The sequence below is a fragment of the Brassica napus genome, chromosome C2 (assembly GCF_020379485.1).
Source record: "Brassica napus cultivar Da-Ae chromosome C2, Da-Ae, whole genome shotgun sequence".
Taxonomy (NCBI): Eukaryota; Viridiplantae; Streptophyta; class Magnoliopsida; order Brassicales; family Brassicaceae; genus Brassica; species Brassica napus.
Genome location: NC_063445.1, coordinates 73,614 through 97,053, shown reverse-complemented (window position 1 = coordinate 97,053; position 23,440 = coordinate 73,614). Strand labels below are relative to the sequence as shown.

The 23,440-nt window shown below is 40.9% G+C and overlaps 4 protein-coding genes and 1 non-coding gene across 7 annotated transcripts; 1 reads left to right on the top strand and 4 right to left on the bottom strand.

The window, feature by feature from the left end:
• Nucleotides 1–275: 275 nt before the first annotated feature.
• On the bottom strand, nucleotides 276–5,369 carry LOC106422729 (cellulose synthase A catalytic subunit 3 [UDP-forming]). Of its 2 annotated transcripts, XM_013863506.3 has the most exons (15): nucleotides 5,154–5,369; nucleotides 4,992–5,061; nucleotides 4,651–4,846; nucleotides 4,357–4,562; nucleotides 4,186–4,288; nucleotides 3,912–4,092; nucleotides 3,534–3,800; nucleotides 3,088–3,433; nucleotides 2,869–3,006; nucleotides 2,661–2,786; nucleotides 2,362–2,574; nucleotides 1,973–2,234; nucleotides 1,609–1,811; nucleotides 1,162–1,512; nucleotides 276–1,090 (listed from the first exon to the last, which is right to left on the bottom strand). In XM_013863506.3, the coding sequence occupies exons 2-15, from the start codon at nucleotides 5,013–5,015 to the stop codon at nucleotides 506–508; spliced, it is 3,201 nt and encodes a 1,066-aa protein (XP_013718960.1). In that variant the 5' UTR covers nucleotides 5,016–5,061; nucleotides 5,154–5,369; the 3' UTR covers nucleotides 276–505.
• A 245-nt stretch (nucleotides 5,370–5,614) lies between these two features.
• Nucleotides 5,615–7,343, top strand: LOC106380847 (ribosomal RNA-processing protein 14-like). Its single transcript, XM_013820694.3, has 2 exons — nucleotides 5,615–5,739; nucleotides 6,122–7,343. Exon 2 carries the CDS (start codon nucleotides 6,122–6,124, stop codon nucleotides 7,139–7,141), a length of 1,020 nt encoding a protein of 339 aa, XP_013676148.2. The 5' UTR covers nucleotides 5,615–5,739; the 3' UTR covers nucleotides 7,142–7,343.
• Nucleotides 7,344–8,005: 662 nt separating this feature from the next.
• Nucleotides 8,006–10,774, bottom strand: LOC106422633. Its single transcript, XM_013863419.3, has 6 exons — nucleotides 10,493–10,774; nucleotides 9,614–10,379; nucleotides 9,457–9,519; nucleotides 8,607–8,818; nucleotides 8,417–8,532; nucleotides 8,006–8,339 (listed from the first exon to the last, which is right to left on the bottom strand). Exons 1-6 carry the CDS (start codon nucleotides 10,538–10,540, stop codon nucleotides 8,228–8,230), a joined length of 1,317 nt encoding a protein of 438 aa, XP_013718873.1. The 5' UTR covers nucleotides 10,541–10,774; the 3' UTR covers nucleotides 8,006–8,227.
• A 1,288-nt stretch (nucleotides 10,775–12,062) lies between these two features.
• Nucleotides 12,063–21,946, bottom strand: LOC106422714 (phenylalanine N-monooxygenase-like). Of its 2 annotated transcripts, none has more exons than XM_022698021.2 (3): nucleotides 20,888–21,946; nucleotides 13,518–13,803; nucleotides 12,063–12,954 (listed from the first exon to the last, which is right to left on the bottom strand). In XM_022698021.2, the coding sequence occupies exons 1-3, from the start codon at nucleotides 21,670–21,672 to the stop codon at nucleotides 12,328–12,330; spliced, it is 1,698 nt and encodes a 565-aa protein (XP_022553742.2). In that variant the 5' UTR covers nucleotides 21,673–21,946; the 3' UTR covers nucleotides 12,063–12,327. The 2 variants fall into 2 exon arrangements, with proteins under 2 accessions (XP_022553742.2, XP_022553747.2); XM_022698026.2 differs by having other exon boundaries at nucleotides 13,518–13,808; nucleotides 20,893–21,944.
• Nucleotides 15,958–16,064, bottom strand: LOC125582569. Its single transcript, XR_007320026.1, has one exon. It is a non-coding gene; the product is annotated as a small nucleolar RNA R71 (small nucleolar RNA).
• Nucleotides 21,947–23,440: the final 1,494 nt, after the last annotated feature.

Sequence of the window (23,440 nt, the reverse complement as noted above, 5' to 3'; positions counted from 1 at the left end):
TAGAAGAAGATTATGAAGTGCTGCCTCTGCTTGAGAGTAATAAATTTGGGATCAGAAAAAACCATATGGGAATATCTCAAAAGGGAATCAGAGAAATTAAAGAACCAGTATGGTCATCGAAGAAGGAATGGTTCAGATGCTTCAGCTTGTGTCGCAAGAAACCTAGAGTGAAGGCCAAAGATGGAAGAGGTTGCGAGAATGATAGAAGAAGTCAGGAGATGTGATGTCTGAGCAGTTACAGCAGAACAGAACATCCTCAGAGGATACTTCCAAAGTCTCTAAATGATTTCTCATTCCAAACAATAGATTTATGTTTTCTATCTCTTGAAAAATACAACATGAAACTATATCCACTGCTTGCTTCTTCATCACATAAACAAAAATACTCTTTAATCTTACACGACACAAACAGACAATAGACAAGACAAATAAAACAATAATAAATATAAACTTTATAATTATGTGTTTCTTAAACCACCCAAAAGCATATCATTGCTCTCACATCTCAACAGTTGATTCCACATTCCAGAATGTCCGGGCCAGTGACTCTTTTAGTGAAAGGATCGATCCTAACCCACAACAAGGAGAAGATGGACGCCAAGAGAACAGACCAGACCACAACAATAGTAGGAGTCCTGTTCTGTCTCCCCATCAAACCCTTGAGGAATGGGTACAAGTGAACAATCACCCAAAAGGCGAAGAACAGCTTACCAAAGAGCGGTCCCCACGACTGGTATCCACTGTTGATAGCATACGAGAATCCCGCGACAACTCCCACGAGGTTTACGATGAGCAGCGTGGTGGGAGGAATCAGAAGCGTTGTCCATTTGAACAAGTAGAGCTCCGCGAAGTCTCCGTCTTCGTCTGAAGCCTTTGACGTGACAGTGAAGTTCGTGTCGATACCAGCTAGGACTTTGAGGAGACCTTGAAACACCGCGAACAAGTGAGCTGATACTCCACCGATGACCCAGAACTGCTCGTTTCTCCACCATTCGTCTATCCCTACGCCGCTCCACCTCATTTCGAGTATACCCGTGGCGAAAATAGACAGAAAGAGAGACAGAAACCATATACTTGCAATGTTACTGATCTGCAAGCAATAGAACCAACAGCTGTTAAGTTTATGAACGTAATTAGAGATTGTTTCAAGGTGTCACAAACCTGAGGAATGATGAACTGGTTGGTGAAGAGACAAACGGCGGGCAATGTACAATAAAAGAGAAGAGGGACGGAGGTGAGTGGGTAGATGGTTGTGTTCACATACGCAAACCTCTCAAGAAACTTAAGCCTCCCACTGTAACCATACCATATAGGACAATGCCGACTGAAGAGAATCTCAACCGAACCTAGAGCCCACCTCAGGACTTGGTTAAGACGGTCTGAAAGATTGATAGGAGCAGACCCCTTGAAAGCGGGAAGTTTTGGCATACAGTAAATGGATCTCCATCCACGGGCATGCATTTTGAACCCAGTTAGAATATCTTCTGTCACAGAACCATAGATCCATCCAATCTGGAGGACAGCACAGAAGATAAACAAAGTGAGTGCCAGAGTGGGTATCTCAGGACATTACAGTTTCATGTTACGAGCTAAAATGAAAAAAAGTACCTCCATTCCCCAATCAGACTTATCCTCGTAACCACAACTAATGACATGGATAGCCTCTTTGAGAAGGTTTTCTGGAGTTTCTGTAGGAGGAACACCTCCATTTTCCATTAGGGTTGAAGCAACAAAAACAGCAGACTGTCCAAATCGCTTCTCCAGGCTCATTTGCGACATCAAGAGCGCCTTTTCATCGTCAAAACCAGCACCTGAGTTTCACAAATGTCAAATAGTTAGGACATGAAATTATCTAGACAATGTAAGCATTTTGCACTAGCTGCACCAAAATTTAGCAATTCTAATTAGAAGACAAAGAACCCCTCCCCTAATTTGAATGCCAAAGAAGAAATAAAAGCAGTTGCAGTTGTACCTTCAACTCCCTCTTCTATGTCATCGAGGTTGAATACAGGAACAGTTGAGTCAGTATGCCTGCCTGATTTCTTTTTGTCCGAATCTTTCTTAGATTTGGAATTCTTCTTTCTTGATCCACCACAGAGCTTAGATAAGAGACTTGGCTTCTTGTGCTTTACTTTTATTGGAGGTTCATAACCATATAAGGCTGTTCTGTTGAAAACACACCCAGTTCCCACATATACAGGTCCTTGAATCCCATCCAAACCTCTCAAGTTAATCTGGAAAGCATATCACGGAATAACTATAAGAAAACTCAAGAAATGAATGTTCTAAATGTATATTCATGTCTAAATCCAATATGAAAGAAGAAGAAAAAAAAAATGAAAGTATAGGTAGGTGACTTACATCAAAGAACACGGTATTACGATTAGCATATCTATCGTTCTTATCAATACCATCGAATCTTTGTGGGAACTGAACATAACAAACTTGCTTCCCTAGGTTTGGGTCCATCAGGAAGCACATTGCTTCTCTCAAGGCCTTGCTGTTATTTATGTAATGATCACAATCAAGATTCAAGATGAAAGGTCCATTGGTAAGTACTGCTGAAACTCTAACCTGTTCATTTGAAAAAGTACCCAAATTAGACTAACAGACGATGTTCAGAGAAAGAAGAAGTCAAAACTCCGAGATCAGAAACCTACAAGTGCATTCATAGCACCAGCCTTTTTGTGGTGCTGGAATCCTGGTCTCTTTTCTCGAGAAACATACACCAAACGTGGAAGCTCATTGCCCTCCGCATCAAGTCCACCATTTTGCCCTAAGAAAACCTGCATTCAACAAATGCTACTTCAACAATGAACTTCTCTAGAAAGCATACTCAGATTTCATACTTATAACCAATTTCCTTACCTGGATCATTCCTGGATGGTCCCTTGTATTATTTCCAGGCCATGGTGTACCATCTTGCATAACCCACCCTTCTTCAGGACATTTTAGGGCCTTGGAAACAAGTGCATTGATTCGGATCTTAAATTCCTCATACTCCCTCTGCAAGAAAAAAAAAAGGTCAATATAGCATATGCTAAATTAAGAGTGGGGGCGAGTACATGACAAAAACTACAAACTTACCTTCATGGCTCTACGATCTTTGACAAATGATGTCTGAACTTTATCCTTCAAGTAATCTATTTTCGCAGCAAAATACCATTCTGGTGCGCGAGGCTCAATGCTATATTTCTTGCAGAATGGTACCCATTTACGAGCAAACTCTGATGTTTCTGCAAGTGCTTCAAATGATAACATGGCAGCACCATCATCGGAAACATAGCAAGACACCTTGTCAACTGGGTAGTCAACCGCCAAAATAGAGAGCACTGTGTTGGCTGTCACAAGAGGTGGCTCCTTCAAAGGGTCAACAGTACTCACGAAGATGTCCACAGCAGCTAACTGTGACGGCTCACCTTCACGATCATATCTGTCCCAAAATAGAGCATGGTCAGATTATAGTGAGAAATATCATACGCAGTCAATCCTTTTGAGTAGTTGCTTCGGAAGAATGGAGAAATAGAACATACCTTAAAGCAAGCCTGTCGAGGTAGGTTTCACGGTTCACAGGAAACCACTTGGGAAACTGATCCAAAATCCAGGAAAAGGCAAACCAGATCTCACATATCACTGAGATCAGCCACAGAGTGAAGGCATTTGGCACTGGATTTGTTATACGGTAGTGCAAGAAGAGACACAGGATAACAAGCCGCAACATAATAACCATCCTGTAGGGATTGATCCGTGATGAAGGAATAGAAACTTTCCTTGACAGAGGCTGCCTCGCTTCGTCATTCCTGTACAATAAATACAATTGGAAAATGAGTATCAAGACATCCCTTAATAGAAAAGGTGCTCAGGTTACGCAATTTCATAACGCTGAGGCATAACAGGAAACAAGGACTCACAGCAAAGCCTCATCTGCGAGGATATCAGTGCTAGCATCAATATCTCCTCCACCTCTTTCAGAAGCAGCCTGGGTGCTCACAGGACCACCAGTATTCTTCTCCTGCTTCATTTTCCAGCCATCAACTCTCTCCTTCCAAGCTACATTCCCTAGTCCAACAGGATCCGAAATCCTTCTATTTGCTGCAGCGCGAACGACAACATAGCTCAGCGTTTAGAATTTTCACACAAACGAAAAACCAAGCTAAATAGTAAGTTAAAAAAGAAGATATTTACGTGATTGATTGATATCAGATGAATAGGGAAGACGCTTTCCACCAGCTATAGTAGAAGACACAGAGAGACGTTCAGGCGAGGCAGCAGAAAACTCACCTGAAGTCTGTAAAAAAAAACAAAATCAGATCCCAAAACTCCAATGTTATATACGCTTAAAGAAGAACGACTTACATCTTGTCTACTGGTGAGACGAGGGAGATGGTTGTGAGAAACCTCCTTGTCATACTCAGGCTGCCCCATCTCCTCACTTTTCCCACGCGTAAGATGCCATCCAAGCATCCGCTCCGAAATCTTCTCCTTCTGCGGGTAGTTGAGCTCAACGGTGGCCTCATCAGCGAAGACATCCTCATCCTTATCACCGGGAATAGCAGGACTACCTATAAATTATCAAATCATAATAAGTACCAATCTTGATCCATAGCTTCGAAAACATAATAATTGAGGAAAGAGTATGCATTGCATTACCCTTGTGCCTCTTGTAAGTGGTTTTGCACTGAGGACAAGATTGATTCCCGTGCTTCCTCTCGTATTCATAGCAAGGCCTGCAAACAGGGAATCCACAGATATCACAGGCCACGAAACGGTCACCGTCAACAGTCTTGCCGACATTGTCGCTGCAGATCTGGCATATCTGCCCACCGACGCTCGTCATCGGCTTCCCCTGCAACAAACAAGTTTCCAAAATTATAAACCAAGTCGAATCAATAGTTTCCAAAATTAGAAACCAAATCAGATCTCTCTAATACACAAAAGTAAACGAATCCACTCGAATCACTATCTAAACTTCGATGATTAAGCAAACATACCGCGGTTTCTCCATCGGATTCCATCGTCGCTTACTTTCTCCGATCACCGAATCGTCGGGGTAGCTCAAATCTGCTCGGAATCATCAAAAACGATTAGATCCGAGTAAGAGAAGTCAAATCTGAGAAGAAGAAGAAGATGAAATTGGATGAGAGAAAGCTTACCATGAGATCTGAAGATGGAGTCGTTGTGATGTGACTCTTCAGATCTCTATGAATCTGCGATTCTTTCTCTAGAAGAGAGAGAGATATTTGTAAGCTGCTATTTGTCTCTGCTCTTTGCCTCTTGTCACTCTTCTAATTCATAAAACAATAATATTAAATATTGTAACAAATCATATCCGTCGGTAGGAAAAATAAATGAATCATTTTCATAGCCAACCAAGCAACCACCACCACCGACAACTCCACATTCGTTTTTTTTACAGTGTTGTAACAGTGAAAAAAAACTTTTTTACTTAAAATTAGGCATTAAAAATATATTAATTTAATACTGACAGAGTGACAGTGACTATAGAAATGCTCCAACATTTACATCAGGTTGAAGACGACAGTATCTGGGTCAGAAGTTAAAAGGCCCAACTATAAGACTATCAGGCCCACCAAGATTTGATTTCCGGTTTACGTTATTTCGATTCCGTTAAACCGAACCGTTGATAGACGGCGGTTACATAACCATTCGAACCCTAAACTTTTCGAAGCAACCTCTTCTTCTTCTCTCTGTCGCCGTTGCTTCACCATCGTCGTACCGGTAAGTCTCGCCTTCTTTAACTTTCTCCAGTAAAGTCTTCATCTTTCCATTTGGGTTTTTCCCTTCTTGTTAAGAAAATTTAATTCTTTTGAGTAAGAATCGTTCAGAACTTTAGATAACACGTTAAGTTTTGATAGGATTAAGCTTGTGTTTATACACTTTGTGAGCTTCTAGTAATCTGATATATAGTAAATGAGTAGAATTGTAACAAGTTTTACAAGATTCAGGCCTAAAGTATCTGCACTAGCTTAGTTAAAGAGCTATATTACAAGCTCTTGTGTCCCATTGTTAACTCTTTTTGCATAGTTTTGATGTGTTATTAGCTTCTGAAAGTGATTACTAGTTTTGTTAGCTTCTGATTTGGTTTTGGCAATTGTTGTAGATGGCAAAGAAAAAGGAGAAAGTTGTTGATTCTGGATTGGATACTATTAAGTCTATGGTTCATCAGCACTCCGAGTTTTTCGATACATTGGTAGAGCTCATCCCCGCGAGATTCTACTTACCTGATGAGACGGAGAGGAAGTGGTTTCCAGGTCTAAGCAAGGCTCAGAAAGCTAGAGCCAAGAGGAAAACAACGGAGAATCTTAAGAAAGCGAGGAGGGATAGGTTGGATCCTGAGAAGTCTTCTTTGACGACTCTTGATTTGCTGAAGCAGAAGATAGAGAAGGAGAAGAAGAAGTTGAGTAATGAGGCTGCTGAGGATGATGATGATGATGAGAGTGAGGAGGAAGCTGATGGCAGAAAGGCTAAGAGTGATTCTGTGACTTACGAGGAGTTGAGGCAGCGTCTCCACCGCAAGATTGATGAGCTTAAGGGCGGTCGTGGAGGTTCAGAGAGACCAAGAAGCCATGAGAAGAGGAAGAAGATTGTGCCTAATAAGAGAAAGAGGGAGAAGACTGTGGAGGAGGAGGAGGATAAGGCTAAGTTGGATGTAGAAGAGGCTGCTAAGGATCTTACATATGGCTATGTCAAGATCGACGACGACGAGGAACACGGAAAGGGTTCTAAGAAACGGAGGCTCTCCAAGTCAAGAGAGCTCGAGAGAGCTTTGAAGTTGGAAGCTGCGAAGAAGGATCCGGAGAAAGGGGAAGTGATTGCGAAGAAGCACTCGTGGCAGGCTGCTACAAGCAGAGCGGCTGGTATCAAGGTTCACGACGATCCGAAGCTGCTGAAGCAGAGTATTCACAAGGAGAAGAAGAGGCAGGAGAAGAACGCGGAGAAGTGGAAGGAGAGAGTCGAAGGGCAGCAGAAGGTTAGAGTTGAGAAGCAGCAGAAGAGGTCAGGGAACATTGCGGAGAGGATTGAGCAGAACAAGCAGAGGAAGATCGCTAAGAGGGAGAAGAAGCTCATGCGCCCTGGGTTTGAAGGTCGTAAAGAAGGGGTTATCAATGATGGAAAGTAGAAAACTCAAATTCTTCCATATGCTCCAAGATGTGATCATCTCAAAGAACATCTTTTGCTGTTTTGGGAATTTTCATGTAGTCAAGTCCCTAGCAATATCAGTTATCTTCTTTAGTTCGTTTTGTTTTGAAGTTTGCAGACTTATCAAATATTTGTTACAGAGTATGTTACTTAAAAGTTAATGGTTTTATCAAGTTTTGAAATAGAGCTGAACTAAACCGAGTTGTATCCCGTTGATTTCGGTTTTGCCTGGTTCTTATTTTATTCTAGAACATACCTAATGCTATGTCTCAAATGATTACAAACCCATCTCCGAGAGCTCATTAGACCATGGTTACTATTAACGCAATCACACAGAACAAACTGAGCCTTAACGCTGCGGAGGGGAAGTGCTTTGCTGCTGCTAGGTGTGTGGCTTCAGGCTCAGGCTATGCAACGGTAGTGGAGCCACTTACAGCCGGAGGAAGAGAAGAGGGATATGCGGTGGAGAAGCAAACGGAGGAATATGGGAACTCTTGGAATGCCTTGAGAAGGAAGCTATCATGGGTGATGATGATGGGAGAGACCCTAAAGATTACAACAGAAGAGCAAAGAACAGAGAGAACACTCTCCCGATTCTTTTGTTGTTTATTTCATTTATTTGTATGAATGTCATATTAATGTTTGATTCCTTGTAACCGTAATGTCCTGTAAGTTTGTAAGGATCCTCTCATTGTAACACAACCTTAATAATGGAGATTTTCTTCTGAATGTTCAATCAATGAAGACACTCTGTTCTAAGAGCAGAACAAGTTCAAAATTGTGATTCAAAGCCAAGATAAATATATATACTATAAGCCTGAAACATATCCGGATCATGATACAATAACTATTAATACTATTTTACTAATCAGACGAGATGTTTATAACTTTCAGGTGTTAAATTCAGAGAAAATAAATCTATAAAAGTAGAAAAAGACAAGGCTGATGAGCAATGCTACTAGTGTTACAGATGGACATAGAAAGAAAAAACTCTGCCATGAAAGCTTAAACTAAAGTTGTCAACTAAAAAGCTTAAATCAGAAACTGGTCAGAAGCTCAAAGGAATTCAGGTAAAGGCTATATTCTCCTTTGATGCTAGAAAGTTACAGGTCGAGTATATGGAAGCTGCGGCTGCTCTAACGACAAAATCCTTATCTGAGAGAAGTGCATCCCCAGCTCTGCAACACAAATTAAGATTGAGGAACAAGTATTTTAACCGTGTAATGAGATGAACAAGTAGTGAAAATGGCCATACCTCGAGTGAATTGGCATTCCTAACTGTAAGAAGTTCTGACCAGAACTCAAGCTCAGGTTTTGCAGACCTCTGTCACAATGTGATTGCAGCTCTCTCACTTGGTTTAACCAGTTCTCCTGAACGTAAACTCAAAATCAGACGCTAATAAAAAGAGGAAAGGTGTGTGTTAAAGGTATCTCCGATTCTTTACCAGTTGTTTCTCTTCTTCTGATAGTGTTTGTTCGAGTTGGTTAAACAGCGCCATCCATCTGTTCTTGTGGTTAACGACCGTGGAAGACCTCGAAGCTCCACTGGTGAGTAAATTTGGGTCATTCTCTTGATCAGCTGGGAACTCTTTCATTATTAAGAAAGGTAGCTCTGTAGTCACAACTGCTCGAACCCTCTTCTTGCTTCGGCGAAGAGCTGGAAATAACAAAATAATGATTTTCAGGAACAGCCAACCATTGTAGTTTTTAGGCCGGCGGGTTCGGGTAGTTCGGTTTAGTCTACTTTTCGGGTAGTTCGGTTCGGTTTTTGGTTTTGATTATATTTTGGTTAAATACGGATAATTATGTTCAAAAATTTTGGTTAATTCGGTTTGTTCGGCTCAAAATTAGGTTAACAAAAAAAATTGAAAAACCAAGCTAACCAAACCGAACCAAAAAACCGAAGTTTTTATAAACCTGCCAAATTGAACCGAATTAACCAAAAATTTTGGTTCGGTTTGGCTAATTCGGTTTGGTATTCGGATAGTTCAGTTTTTAAGATTTTTACTGAAACTCCGAAGTTTTTGGTTTTGATTATATTTTGGTTAAATACGGATAATTCGGTTCAAAGATTTTGGTTAATTTGGTTTGTTCGGCTCAAAATTTGGTTAACAAAAAAATTGAAAAACCGAGCTAACCAAACCAAACCAAAAGCCAAAGTTTTTATAAACCTGCCAAATTGAACCGAATTAACCAAAAATTTTGGTTCGGTTTGGCTAATTCTGTTCTAAACCGAAGGCCTAGTAGTTTTCAATTTCATTTCACCAATGATCTTTAAAATGAGTTATTGGTCACCTGAAACACGGCATTTGATGTCCTGATGAAGCAACTCCAACCACTGAGACGCAACTGTAGCCGCTGCAAGTCAAAGATGAAGATCTATCCATAAGCCACCCATGATAGTATTAAACCATGGATGCACATTGAGTAGTAATGAACTCAAGAAACATACCTTTGACAGTAAGAACACTAGCATGATTCAAACCTTCTGACTCCTCGCTCGACAAGGAACTGGCATTTTCCGATAACTTATCTGCTGTAGTATTGTTATCTTCACTGAACTCACCATCTGGCATGTCATATCTAGAGGCATCAGTGTAGACACCTTCCAAGTTCTTCCTATGCCTCATTGGGTGGTGGTGATAGACGTTTCCGGAATCTTTATCAGACTCGACAATGCTTTGGATGATGGAGAGCACTTGCCTTTTGTTCCTCACATGGTTTATAATCCCAGGGTTGAGCTCATTGAGCAGCCCACTAGGAGCAGCTAACCTAGCAAACCTCTCAGCTTCTTCTTTCCTCGCAATCTCAACCTTCCTCTTCTTAACCATATCAGTAGCATCATTACTCTTGCTTCTCCGACCGCGTTTCCTCGGAGGAGCAGGTATCCCTCCGTGAGAAGAGGACACTGAAACCCCGCCGTGAGGGTTGGAGAGAAACCCGTTTTGTTTCATCGCTTCCCACAGCTTCATTGGATCGTTACTGGAACTCCCACACTCCGAAGAACCAGGTTTATCGCAAACAGAGGATAAATCATCGTTCAGACAGGTAGAAACCGAGTCGTTACTCTTAACCAAAGCTCCGTTATTATTACAATCAGCATCTGTCTTGAGAGCAAGCTTGCTGGAAGAAGAACACAACAGTTCAGTCTTGTTATTATCACTCGTCCCAAGACTCTGCCTTTCAATGTCCTTTTCATCTAATTCACTGCTTCCAATCTAAAACCCCCAAAAATTAAAACAATTAATTATTTAAATCGAGAAAATTAACAAAGTAATCATCAAGCAAAAACCTAAGAACAAAGATAAAAAAAAAAGAGTAAAGGTGTTACCTTTAAGTCGGATCTGGTAATTAACGAAAACCCTCGAGAGACATCCATTGATGAGTCAAATTAATCCCTCGAAACGAGCGATTAGAGATTCCTTTGATTCTCGAGGGAGAAGACCCAATTCGAGGGGATTGGGCTAGGGTTTAAGATCTGATGGTGGATTAGTGGAGATTCGAATTTGGATTGTGAGAGAGAGAGAGAGAGAGAGGAGGAGAAGAAGAGCGCGCGATGAGGGCGTAGTTTAATAACCTCTGACACGAACAAAAAGTGTGTTTGTTTTTTTTTTTTTTGGGATCTAAAAAGGTATTCAAATTCAAAACAGGCTCATTGATGATTTGGAGGGAATAGTGGTTTGGGCTTTTCGAAATGAATCTTGGGAGCTTATTACTGTATTCTCGGGCCCTTTTGACTTTTTTTTTTTTTTTAAGTGTGGATTTACACATTTTGATTTTATTTTTTTTTTTTTGTCGTCTATCCATTTAAGCTAGATCAAGTGGAGAGCAGACGAGTTGATTCTCCGAGGAGCATCTCCATCTGTCCGGGTCTGATCTATATGGGAGAAGATAAAACCTCTGGTCCTTGCATCTTTTGCTAATCCATCTGCCCGGCCATTTCGGCTTCGAGGAATATGAGACAGTCTCACATCCTCGAAGTCTTCCTGTAGCCTCTGGAACACCTCGATCTCTGTCGCGAAAGCTGGCCAGTCCATCGGGATTGTAGTCATATCCACTAAGTCCATGCAGTCCGTCTCAAACCGTACTGCAGTGATCCCTTTGTCTCTCATACATGAGGCTGCCCAAAGTAGCCCTTCCATCTCAGCATGCAAAGCTGAGAGATTCCTGTTACACGCCCGTAATCCGAAGTATTCTAATCCCATCTGATCCTTAAGACTCCACCCTAAGCCACTGACACTGCCATTATTGATCCATGATGCATCAATTTGACAAGTAGGGATTCGGGGTATCCAAGGGGGCGTTGTCTCAATCTCTGTAGTGGACGGATCGTCCTGATCCTCATTTGCTTCCTCATTTTCATTTTGATTTTATTATAAGGAGTTGTTTGCCAAATAACAAAAAAAAATAGAAATTAGATTGGTAAAGAAAAAGAAGAGATATAGGAAAAGAAAGTAGGAGAGAGAGAAATTTTGGTTAGTTAGTGAATTTTTATGTTTAGAATTTTCTTACTATTATCAGGTTTTTCTTCCAATTTAGAATTTTCAGTTCAACGCCTACCAATAGTTAAAAAGCTATCATTCTTTGTAAAAATATACTAATTATATTAATATTTAAATAAAAAGTTTTTTAATATAATTTTTTGTTATATTATATTGATCAAGGTGTTCAAAAAAAAAGTTTTCAATTCCTAGAGAATTTAATTTCTTACAAATTTTATGATGTGAGCTTATAAGAGGTTTGCAAAGTTTAAATGCAAAATTTTCTCAGATCTCTTAAAATTCGAGGTATAAATGTTTTGAGAAATTTTTCATTTAAATAATATAAATAGGGAAAGATTTGTGATCATGTTGAGATATTCCTAATTCATATGCCTTAAGTATAAAAACGTAATTTGTTCGGTAACATGTGTAGAAAAAACAAGCATCAATTGCAAATATGTATATATATGAAATGTGGTAACTATAATCCAATTATTATGATATAATCCATCTAATTATGAGCAACATATTTGTGATGAATTAACTTGTACGTGTTTGCATATGATACACTATAAAATACGCAAGTAACGAAACTAGCAACATAGTTGTCTCCTAGTTTAGCTATTGATGGTTTCCGAATTGGACAATTCTTACGATATGTGTGTACTAATGCTTGTTTTCTCGATTAGGTTGAGTATATTTGTGGAGCCAAACGAGGTGTTGCAATCGCATGCAAAGGTTTGGCCATGAAAAGGTCATTCTTGCTTTCAGAAATATCGATTTTATCCTCACCATGCACTGATGACCACGTGAACCCTTGAATCAACCGGGCCAGCAGCATGTACGTCATGGCCGACCCAATGTTCGAACCCATGCACCCTCTTCGTCCCGCGCTAAACGAAATTATATTGAGATCTGGATCGTTCAGCTCCACATTTTTGTTATTGCCCATATGTCTCTCGGGGTCGAACTTAAGCGGTTTGTCCCATACGTTAGGGTTTCTCCCGATCCCTAAACGACTGATCAGAACGTGACTTCCCTTTGGAATGAAGTAACCGTCCACTACTGCATCGGCGGTGGACATGTGAGTGAGATTGAACGGCGCCACAGGGTGTAACCGGAAGGCTTCTTTCACACAAGCTTTGACGTAGTTGAGATTTGAGATGTCGGATTCAAGGACAAAACGGTCTTTTCCGACTACCCTATCGATCTCCTCCACAGCTTTTTGCATTATGTTCGGCTGGTTTATCATCTCCGCCATAGCCCACTCCGCCGCATTTGACGGATTATCCACCGTCGCCAACATTAGTTCCTTCACAATCCAACAAAGTAATTATTAACCACCAAAAGTTAAAAATTCATCGACTCGATAGATTTTGGAAAAATAAATAAAAACTTTTTCTAATGCTAAATGGAAAATTTTATAATCTTTTTCTATTAATTATGGAATGACTTCAATTTTAGTGTATCATTAAAAAAAACACATTTCAAATATATTAAAAATTAAAAAAAAAATTTGAATACCAAATTTTGAGATTAAATAAATTCTAAAAAATTATCCATTCATATAATCACTATGCGACTCCTAAAATAGATATTTTTCTCAATCGTGTTTATCTCTCAAAATATTTTATTTTTGGTTAATTCATGTTTGTTCGCAACATGCCTATATAAGCTCAACTATTATTTACCGAGGTTACAATCCCATTGGACTCAATGACGAATACTACATGCTACACGCTTGTATAAACACGTCAAAAGTATATATTATCATGTGGGATGAAAAGAGATTAAGGCTAATAGTCGAAACTTTAATAGTTACAAATTTGAAAACTCTACTGTTTATCATATAACTATGTCTATAAATATACATACCGTGACTTGTGCTTTGATCTCTTCGTCCGACAAGGCAGGATTCCCGTTGGTGTCTTTAGCCAATATAAACATGTCAAGAAAATCTTGAGGCTCTTTCATCTTCCCATCACGCCACTGCTTGAGTCTTTGATCGACAAAAGAATCGTTATACTTACTTATATTCCTCATTGCGCCACTCATAACCTTCTCATGGCCTTCCAAGTCCAAGAACCTTAGCCACGGGACATAATCCGACAATGCAAATGCGTAAATATGGGTTACGACCGTAAACAAAGAATCAACATGTTCAATTGATATCTTGCATATTTGCATTGTTTTATCCATTCATCCATTAGCATTTTCATCATATAGATTAGGATTTAGCCATGTCTAGGTTGTATTTTGCATTCATTGTCCTCATTAGGTGTTGGAGTGCCACATGGAGTTCTTGGGGACATTTGGATGCATTTGGAGCTTAAAGGACGTGAAACAGGTGATCATTGGACGAGCAGAGCATGGGAGCGAGGTTCCGCAGCGACGTCATGAGGTCGCTCCAAAGCACCTCTCAGAGCGACCTAGCTAGAGCGACCCCGTGAAGTCGCTCGCCATATTCATCCCGTAGGAAGCTAGAGCGACTTGCCCAAAGCGACACCCCGAGGTCGCTCGCGTCTCTATGGCGAGACGACACGAAGCGAAGCCTGGAGCGACCTCTCAGAGCGACCTACCAAGGTCGCTCCCGATCCAGAGCGACCCGTTGGAGCGACACACCAAAGTCGCTCGCGACCTCTCGCCCGGACACACCAAAAATCGGCCCTGGAGCGACTTCCCGGAGCGACACCTGCAAGTCGCTCCGCGTTATTTTGCTGCCGAAAATCATGATTTCTTAAGGACCTTTTTGCAATTTATTTTGGACATTTTGCACTTGGAAAAACCTATGTTTTAAACATCTTTTGTAGCCACCAGTGGCAGATTATCTTTGATCTTTTTGATCTATTGAGAAGTACACAAGAACTCTCTGGAGAAGTTCATCTCTTGGGTTTTGATTTGTTATGTTCTTGTGTTCTTGTTGATTTCTTATCTATTTCTCTACATGATTAATCTGAAATCCAATATGGGTTTAAGAGGAATCATGGAGATTAGTGAGTAATCACCTTTGGAATTCATGGGTTAGGGAGATTAAGGGTGATTAGGTTAGAGCTAGGATGTTTTAGTGTAGATCATTCATATTTCCTTGCTAGTAGAGTAATCATAATGCATCTTCTGAGTTGGCCACTCAGTTGTTGATCCTTAGGCATTTCTCACCCGAAAGGTGTTCGATGAAATGCCCGAGACAACTCTCCTAGGCTTTTAGTATACTTTGCCAAAGACATTTGTTGTTAAAGATGCTAAGATAGCTAATAGACTTGTTAGTAATGATTGCTTTCATATTATTCAACCAAAGACATTTGATGTTTGAGATATGTTAGCAAATGAGCATTCATCTAGACATAGAGCTTGCTTAGAATTGTGTCTAGGCTTAAGGTTGATAGTTTGATTGATCATTTGCCATCCTTAGTTCGATACTTGATCACCCAAGGTCTAATCCCTATGCCCATGAATTCTCTTTTCCCTTAGTCAAGAAAGTATCATTCTGTTATTGCTTTTTAGTTTTAGTCATAGCTTAAAACCCATCTAAATCATTGGTTGCACTTAGATTAAGTGAGTACTTGCATTCTCAGTGCTTTGATATCCCTCAGAACTGGTTCGACAATCTTCTATACTACAACATTTGTCTTAGGAGCCTTGAAAACTTCTAACATCAAATTGGCGCCGTTGCCAAATTCTGAGTAGATTTGAACATTGAGATTTAGTCACTTGCTTGAGACTAAGTCATTTTTATTTTCTTTTGTTACTGATTCTCTTTCTTCACCTCCCTTTAATCTACAGGTGTATGAACTTGAGGAGCAGGGGTCCATCAAACCTAGTTCCAATAGCTGCAGACATCAGAGCTTTAGAGAGAGAGTGTGCTAGAAATAGAAGAGAAGAAGAGCAACAGGCTCACTTGCAGAGATTGAGTACTGATATGGGAGACATACCTCAAAACCAACAGCGAGCAGCTCGACCCATTGGCACTTACGACCGCCCCAACATTCATGGTCATAGATTGGGAATCCGAGCACCCGCTGTGGCAGCCAACAACTTTGAGATCAAATCAGGACTCCTCAACGTGATCGAGAACAACAAGTATCATGGCTTGGCTCTAGAGGATCCATTTGATCACTTGGACAGGTTTGACAGCTACTGTGGGTTGTCAAAAACCAATGGTGTGTCCGAAGATGCCTTAAAGCTCAAGCTATTCCCTTTCTCTTTGGGGGATAAGGCACGTCAGTGGGAGAAGTCTCTACCCAGTGACTCCATCACTACTTGGGATGACTGCAAGAAAGCATTCTTGGAGAAGTTCTTCTCTACTTCAAGAACTGCTAAGCTGAGAAACGAGATTTCCAGCTTTCAACAGAAGAACTTGGAAGGCTTCAGTGAAGCCTGGGAGAGATTCAAGGGCTACCAAGCTCAATGCCCACACCATGGCTTTTCTAAGGAGAGCTTGCTGAGCACATTCTACCGTGGTGCTCTTCCTAAGTACAGAGCCAGACTGGATACAGCTAGCAATGGGTTCTTCTTGGGGAGAACTGAGGAGGATGCAGAAGAGCTGGTTGACAACATGGTAAAGAGTGATGCAGTCTACAGTGGAGACCACGACAGAGGCAGTAGAACAGATGATAAGCAGACGAGGAAAGAGATCAAAGCTTTGGAAGACAAGATCGACCTACTCATTGCTGAAAAAGCAACCCAAGAGCAGCTGAAGTTTGTTGGTAACTCCAAGCAGGAAGATCCACTTGCTGTCAATGAGGTTGAAGGTTTGGAAGGTCAAGAGGAGTTGTGTTTCATCAACAACAATGGTAGCTGGTACAAAAAGGAGCCCAACTTTCAGTACAACAACTACCAACAGAAATCCTATCCAAACAACCAACAGAGTGGCTATCCGCCAAGAAACAACCAGCAAGGCAGCTATCAGCCCCAGCAAAACCCCTCGTCTGGTTCCTCTGCTCCTCAAGAGAGCAGCACTGATACCTTACTGAAGCAAATCTTGGAGTCTCAGACTAGAAGTGAGAAGCAAGTTGGTTATGAGTTGAAGAACCTTCATTCCAAGATTGATGGGAGCTACAATGAGCTCAACAACAAATTCTCACACCTTGCTTCTACAGTCAGGAATTTAGAGAATCAATTTGCTTCCATGAACACTCACCAGAATCGCCAGCAAGGATCTCTACCTGGAAAGTCTGACCAAAATCCCAAGGAGGCCAAAGCTATCACCCTTAGGAGTGGTAAGCAGTTACCTCCTAGAACCCTCACCAAGGATGCTGAGAAATTAGGTGAGGGGGTTGCCATCAACATAGATGATGAAGTGGTGATTGTTGATGAGAAGATCAATGACGAGATCTTGGAGAAGATAGTGGAAGCCAAAGGTAAAGGAAAGGTTGGAGAGGAGAAGAAGACAGTAAAGGATGGTGAAGTTGTTACTCCAGCAAGTGAAAGTTCTTTTGTTCCTCCTCCCTATGAACCCAAACTTCCATTCCCTGGTAGATTCAAGAAGCAGCTGCTAGAGAAATACAAAGCTCTGTTTGAGAAGCAAATGAGTGAAGCTCAGGTTGCAATGCCCATCATCGATGCTTTCATGTTGATTCCTCAATACAACAATTTCCTGAAAGATGTTGTAGCTGCAAAGAAGAAGGAGATGGAAAGCATGATGAATCTTACCCATGAGTGCAATGCCATCATCCAGAGGCTTGATGTTCCAGAGAAATTAGAGGATCCAGGAAGCTTCACACTACCTTGTGCTCTTGGACCTATGGTATTTGAGAAAAGTCTCTGCGATTTGGGAGCTAGTGTCAGCTTGATGCCTTTGTCTGTTGCAAAGAAGCTTGGATTCACTCAGTACAAGAAGTGTAGACTCTCTCTGGTGTTAGCTGATCGTTCAGTGAAGTATCCTGTGGGCATCTTAGAGGACCTCCCTGTGAAGATTGGAAGGTATGAGATACCTACAGATTTTGTGGTGCTTGAGATGGGTGAGGAGGCTCAAGATCCATTGATTCTAGGAAGGCCATTCTTAGCTACAGCAGGAGCTATTGTTAATGTGAAGGAGGGCACGATTGATCTCCATTTGGGTAAAGAGAACATCCTCCACTTTGACATCAAGAGGAATATGAGGAAACCAACTGTGTTCGGGCAAGCCTTCTACATTGAAGAGATGGACACCCCTGCTGATGAGCACCTTGAAGAGTTACCACCTGAGGACGACGAGGAGGGAGCATCTCCCTCTACTCATTCCCTATAGAAGGTAACCCACCACACTCCCTTGTATATACCATTTCATTTTTGCATATTAGTCTTCTTTTCGGTATCTCTCTCTACTTGACAACACAGAGACTGTGTAACTCAAGTTTGGGGGAGGTACCAAGTATTTGATCATGTTTGCTTTGATGTTGTTTCATTGAGTCATGCATTGCATACCTATTTGCATATTAAAAAAAAAAAAAAAAAAACAATCATTTAGTTTGCATCATTTGCATTTCTAGGAGAGTCTAGAGCATATAGATTGCATTCACTTGCATTGGGAGCAATGATTTTAAATGCCTTGTAAAGAACACTACGTTGCACCTGAGTAGCTTTTGCACCTCTCAAAAAGACTTGTATGTTTCGAGCCTTGAAAACTCTTCCTGAAACTTGTTGATTGCTGAAACTCAGTCTTTGAAGCCAACTACAACCTTATTTGAACTGAACGAACTTAATGCTTCTTGCTCATGGTCCCTTGTGTACTGAGTCATGGCTATACACACTTGAGTTGTCACATCTTTTATGTCAATCTTTTTTGACAAACTCTAGTGGTAGACCACTCCCAAAACCTTTTCCTCCTTTTAAGCTTTCATTGTTTGATGAGTGAGGCCTTTTTCGGAAAGTCTTACATGTGCATAATGTTGAGAGTATCGGGAACGACAATGCTTGATCTTCATTCTTGCTAGATTGGGCACTCTATTGTCTAGCTATAGGTGGGGGGTGAGTGTTGTGATTATGATTTGGGAGAAATGAAAAAGGAAAAGAATAAACTTTTTGTGCTTAAGTGAATTGTTTTATTGGGATAAGTAGAGAAGCCTCTAGCTCAAGTTTTGAAAGTCTTGGCCCCCAGCCTAAAAAAAATTATTAAAAAAAAAAAGGAAAAAGAAAAGAAAAACGAAAAAAAAAAAGAGAAAAGAAAAAAAAAAAAGAAAAGGGGGCTAGCAAAGTTGTTAGGAGCTAAGAAATGTTTTGAGGTTGTGAAAAAATCCCTTGTAGATTTCAAAGAGAAGGAGTTAAAGTTCTTAGGATCTTTTGGTGAGAGATGTGAGTTGGGTTTGACATTGGGAAATGATTGTGTGATTTGTATGTTTGGGAAAAGGGTAGAACAATGGAGATTGAGCATTGTATGCATGAGTTGGTCCCTTTCTTAGATATATTATGTGCAATGTCAAGGCTACTTGTTTTTTGAGAGTAAACCACCTTAAAGATCATATGTTTTGAACCTCTTGAATCACTTGAATAAAAGCCTTCCCTTACCCAACCGAATGACTTGGACCAACTGACCATTTGCAAGAATTCACCTGATTTTTTGTGCTTAATGAATGTGAGAGTTGGTTGATTTGAATGTGTGGATGCTTGATGATGAGTGTAAGAACAAAAAGAGTTAAGATAGGCCTAGAGAAGCTAGAGTGTAATAAGAGAGTGTGCTAGTTGTGTTTCTTTTGGCTATGTGCTCCCACCTTCAACCTCTCTCCCTATGAGTTCTAGAAAGTTCACTTGTGGACAAGTAAAAGAACAAGTTTGGGGGAGTTGATATCTTGCATATTTGCATTGTTTTATCCATTCATCCATTAGCATTTTCATCATATAGATTAGGATTTAGCCATGTCTAGGTTGCATTTTGCATTCATTGTCCTCATTAGGTGTTGGAGTGCCACATGGAGTTCTTGGGGACATTTGGATGCATTTGGAGCTTAAAGGACGTGAAACAGGTGATCATTGGACGAGCAGAGCATGGGAGCGAGGTTCCGCAGCGACGTCATGAGGTCGCTCCAAAGCACCTCTCAGAGCGACCTAGCTAGAGCGACCCCGTGAAGTCGCTCGCCATATTCATCCCGTAGGAAGCTAGAGCGACTTGCCCAAAGCGACACCCCGAGGTCGCTCGCGTCTCTATGGCGAGACGACACGAAGCGAAGCCTGGAGCGACCTCTCAGAGCGACCTACCAAGGTCGCTCCCGATCCAGAGCGACCCGTTGGAGCGACACACCAAAGTCGCTCGCGACCTCTCGCCCGGACACACCAAAAATCGGCCCTGGAGCGACTTCCCGGAGCGACACCTGCAAGTCGCTCCGCGTTATTTTGCTGCCGAAAATCATGATTTCTTAAGGACCTTTTTGCAATTTATTTTGGACGTTTTGCACTTGGAAAAACCTATGTTTTAAACATCTTTTGTAGCCACCAGTGGCAGATTATCTTTGATCTTTTTGATCTATTGAGAAGTACACAAGAACTCTCTGGAGAAGTTCATCTCTTGGGTTTTGATTTGTTATGTTCTTGTGTTCTTGTTGATTTCTTATCTATTTCTCTACATGATTAATCTGAAATCCAATATGGGTTTAAGAGGAATCATGGAGATTAGTGAGTAATCACCTTTGGAATTCATGGGTTAGGGAGATTAAGGGTGATTAGGTTAGAGCTAGGATGTTTTAGTGTAGATCATTCATATTTCCTTGCTAGTAGAGTAATCATAATGCATCTTCTGAGTTGGCCACTCAGTTGTTGATCCTTAGGCATTTCTCACCCGAAAGGTGTTCGATGAAATGCCCGAGACAACTCTCCTAGGCTTTTAGTATACTTTGCCAAAGACATTTGTTGTTAAAGATGCTAAGATAGCTAATAGACTTGTTAGTAATGATTGCTTTCATATTATTCAACCAAAGACATTTGATGTTTGAGATATGTTAGCAAATGAGCATTCATCTAGACATAGAGCTTGCTTAGAATTGTGTCTAGGCTTAAGGTTGATAGTTTGATTGATCATTTGCCATCCTTAGTTCGATACTTGATCACCCAAGGTCTAATCCCTATGCCCATGAATTCTCTTTTCCCTTAGTCAAGAAAGTATCATTCTGTTATTGCTTTTTAGTTTTAGTCATAGCTTAAAACCCATCTAAATCATTGGTTGCACTTAGATTAAGTGAGTACTTGCATTCTCAGTGCTTTGATATCCCTCAGAACTGGTTCGACAATCTTCTATACTACAACATTTGTCTTAGGAGCCTTGAAAACTCCTAACATCATCAATCTCTTCGAACCCTGGTCCAAATCCATCTTCACTTCCTTTACCAAAATGCCTTACACCAAACAGCATCTTCCGAGCTACATTACCACTGTATTGCCGCACCACTAGCCTTAAATCAATAACCTCGAAACCGTTACCTTGGTTTTTGACACAAAGGTTGTTGATGTAACGGACGAGGTTATCAGCCTCTTCGGTTCTCTTCTCAAGCGTCCATTTGAAGCTCTTCTGGCTCGTCACGTGAGATGCCACCACTCTCCTCATCTTCTTCCACTGCTCGCCTTGTGGCTCCACCGCGATGGTTAAGTAGCCGCGGCTGCAGTACTCCGTGCCCATAGTTAACGGTCTAGTGGCGAAAATAGAGTCTTGCTTCTTAAGAATCTCCCGCGCGATCCGCGGGGATGTCACGGGAATCACGTTAGTATTGGCGAGAGGGATACATGCAATATCGGTATTTAGTTCTTCCATGATGGCATGTATCCACCGGAACACCGGTTTCTTCCTCCATAGTATCTCTGGTAGGTTTCCGATTAGAGGCCAAGGTTTTGGACCGGGAGGGAGAAGGAGGTTTCTTGTGTGGGAAGTCATTAACATGTTTTTCTTCGGCTCTTTACGCTTCTTCATCGTTAGCGCAACGATGAGAAACCCTAGAAGAAACGCGAGCAATGATGTGGAGTCGAGCATTGTTGCCAAGAAACGGCAACGTACGATCGTGTTGTAATATGTGGAAGTGAAATGTGCTTTAAGTACTGGAAAAAAAGCAATCGCGGTTTGGCAACAGCTCATGCATTTGTACTAATTGTACTACATGTTAGCTATCGAATAGAGATTCACCAAATTTTCTAATAGATCTAAACCTTGAGATCATTTTAACCAGCCAAATCAAAAAAAATATTAGATCAACTGATGTTGAACCTGTCCCTAGAAGACACTCTTCCAGCAAGTGGGAATCACTAAACCACTACCACCACTTAATAATGTTTGTTTTCTTGGGGAGGCATTTATTATATATTCGCCTAAACATTGGAGAAATTTGATTGCTATATGAAATTTGAAAGGACTCTTCCTCCAATTAGTTGAATTTTCAAATCAAGGAGTACCAGTAGTTAAGATTTTAATATTAAAAAATCATATTTGTGTGTTTAAAAAAAAATCATATTTGATATTTGATTGATATATGAAATTTAGCAATATATATCCGTTGCAGAAACTAACTGATAAAGTTTTGACTAAATTAGGAACTAGATATACCAATGATGTTACCTACCACCAGTCCCTCACTTACTATAAAGATGTTTCATGTTTAAATTGAAAGTAAAGTAATTATTTCTCAAGGATACACACCAACCTGATTATAAATCTCTACATCCTCAACTTAAAAAGAAAAGTAAGCCTAGACTCTTTGCATTGTTTTTAATTATATCTGACCACTTCAGTTAGATTTTCTTGTCCACTTCTAAAGAATCTACCTAGGGATGTCAAACAGGTTTACCCATCCCGTTCCGTCCCATACCGCAGCGGGTTAGTCGTCGAGCGGGTTACAGCGGGCCTGTCCCGCGCGGGCTGCGGTCTTCAAAATACCGGCCCAAACCCGTACCGCAAAATATATAGGCCTTCGCGGGCCGTCCCGCGGGACGCCTCCTTATCAAACTGCCTACTACAGTTTTTTTTTCATGAATGCTCAAGTATAAGAGTTGTGTAAGAGAATTGAAGAGAGCTCATTTAGCTTCACTAAAGACTTATCAAAATCAATGCCACAAAGCTCCGTTTGTGCTTGCGTTCTTGAGTTAAAAGCCTTCTTTTGTTATCAGCATAAGCTTTTGTTGAGTTTGAATATGATTGAGTTATTATCTTTGTAATAAGTTGGCTCAAGTGTTTTATGTCTTCATCAAACCATCACTCTTTTTAATTATTTGGATTGCAAAGAAAATCGTGAATCACTTTACCAAATTATACAAGTGAATGTTTAATACAACTAACTTTTCTCCTAAACAACACCACTGTAACCAAATTTAATTTAAGAAAAACACCACTTCACAATACTGAAAACAAAACCAATCAACTTAAACAAGAAATATCACATTGTAATAAAGCAATTCATAGTTGTGTGAAATAAAAAGAGAAAACCAAATCAAAACAACACCAGAGCTCGAATCGTCATCGCTGGAGCTGGAATCGTCATCGCCGGAGCTCGAACCATCATCACCGGAGCTCGAATCATGCATCATCGCCGGAACTCCTTATGTTTTATGGGAGAAAAGTCACAAGAATCATTTCTCTCTCTCTCTCTCTCTCTCTCTCTCTCTCTCTCTCTCTCTCTCTCTCTCTCTCTCTCTCTCTCTCAATGTTTTAGGCGAAAGCAGAAATGGGGACTTAGGGTTGCGGGTCTTCAAAATCCCGCGGGTTAAGCCCATCCCGTTTTCGACCCGTCCCGCTTTTGACCCGTCCCGCTTTTGACCCGTCCTACTTGAACCCGTCCCGCGAGGCCCGCAATTTTGCGGGCTTACCAAATGGAGGCCCAATCCCGCCCCGCAGCAAGCCTTTACGGGCCAGG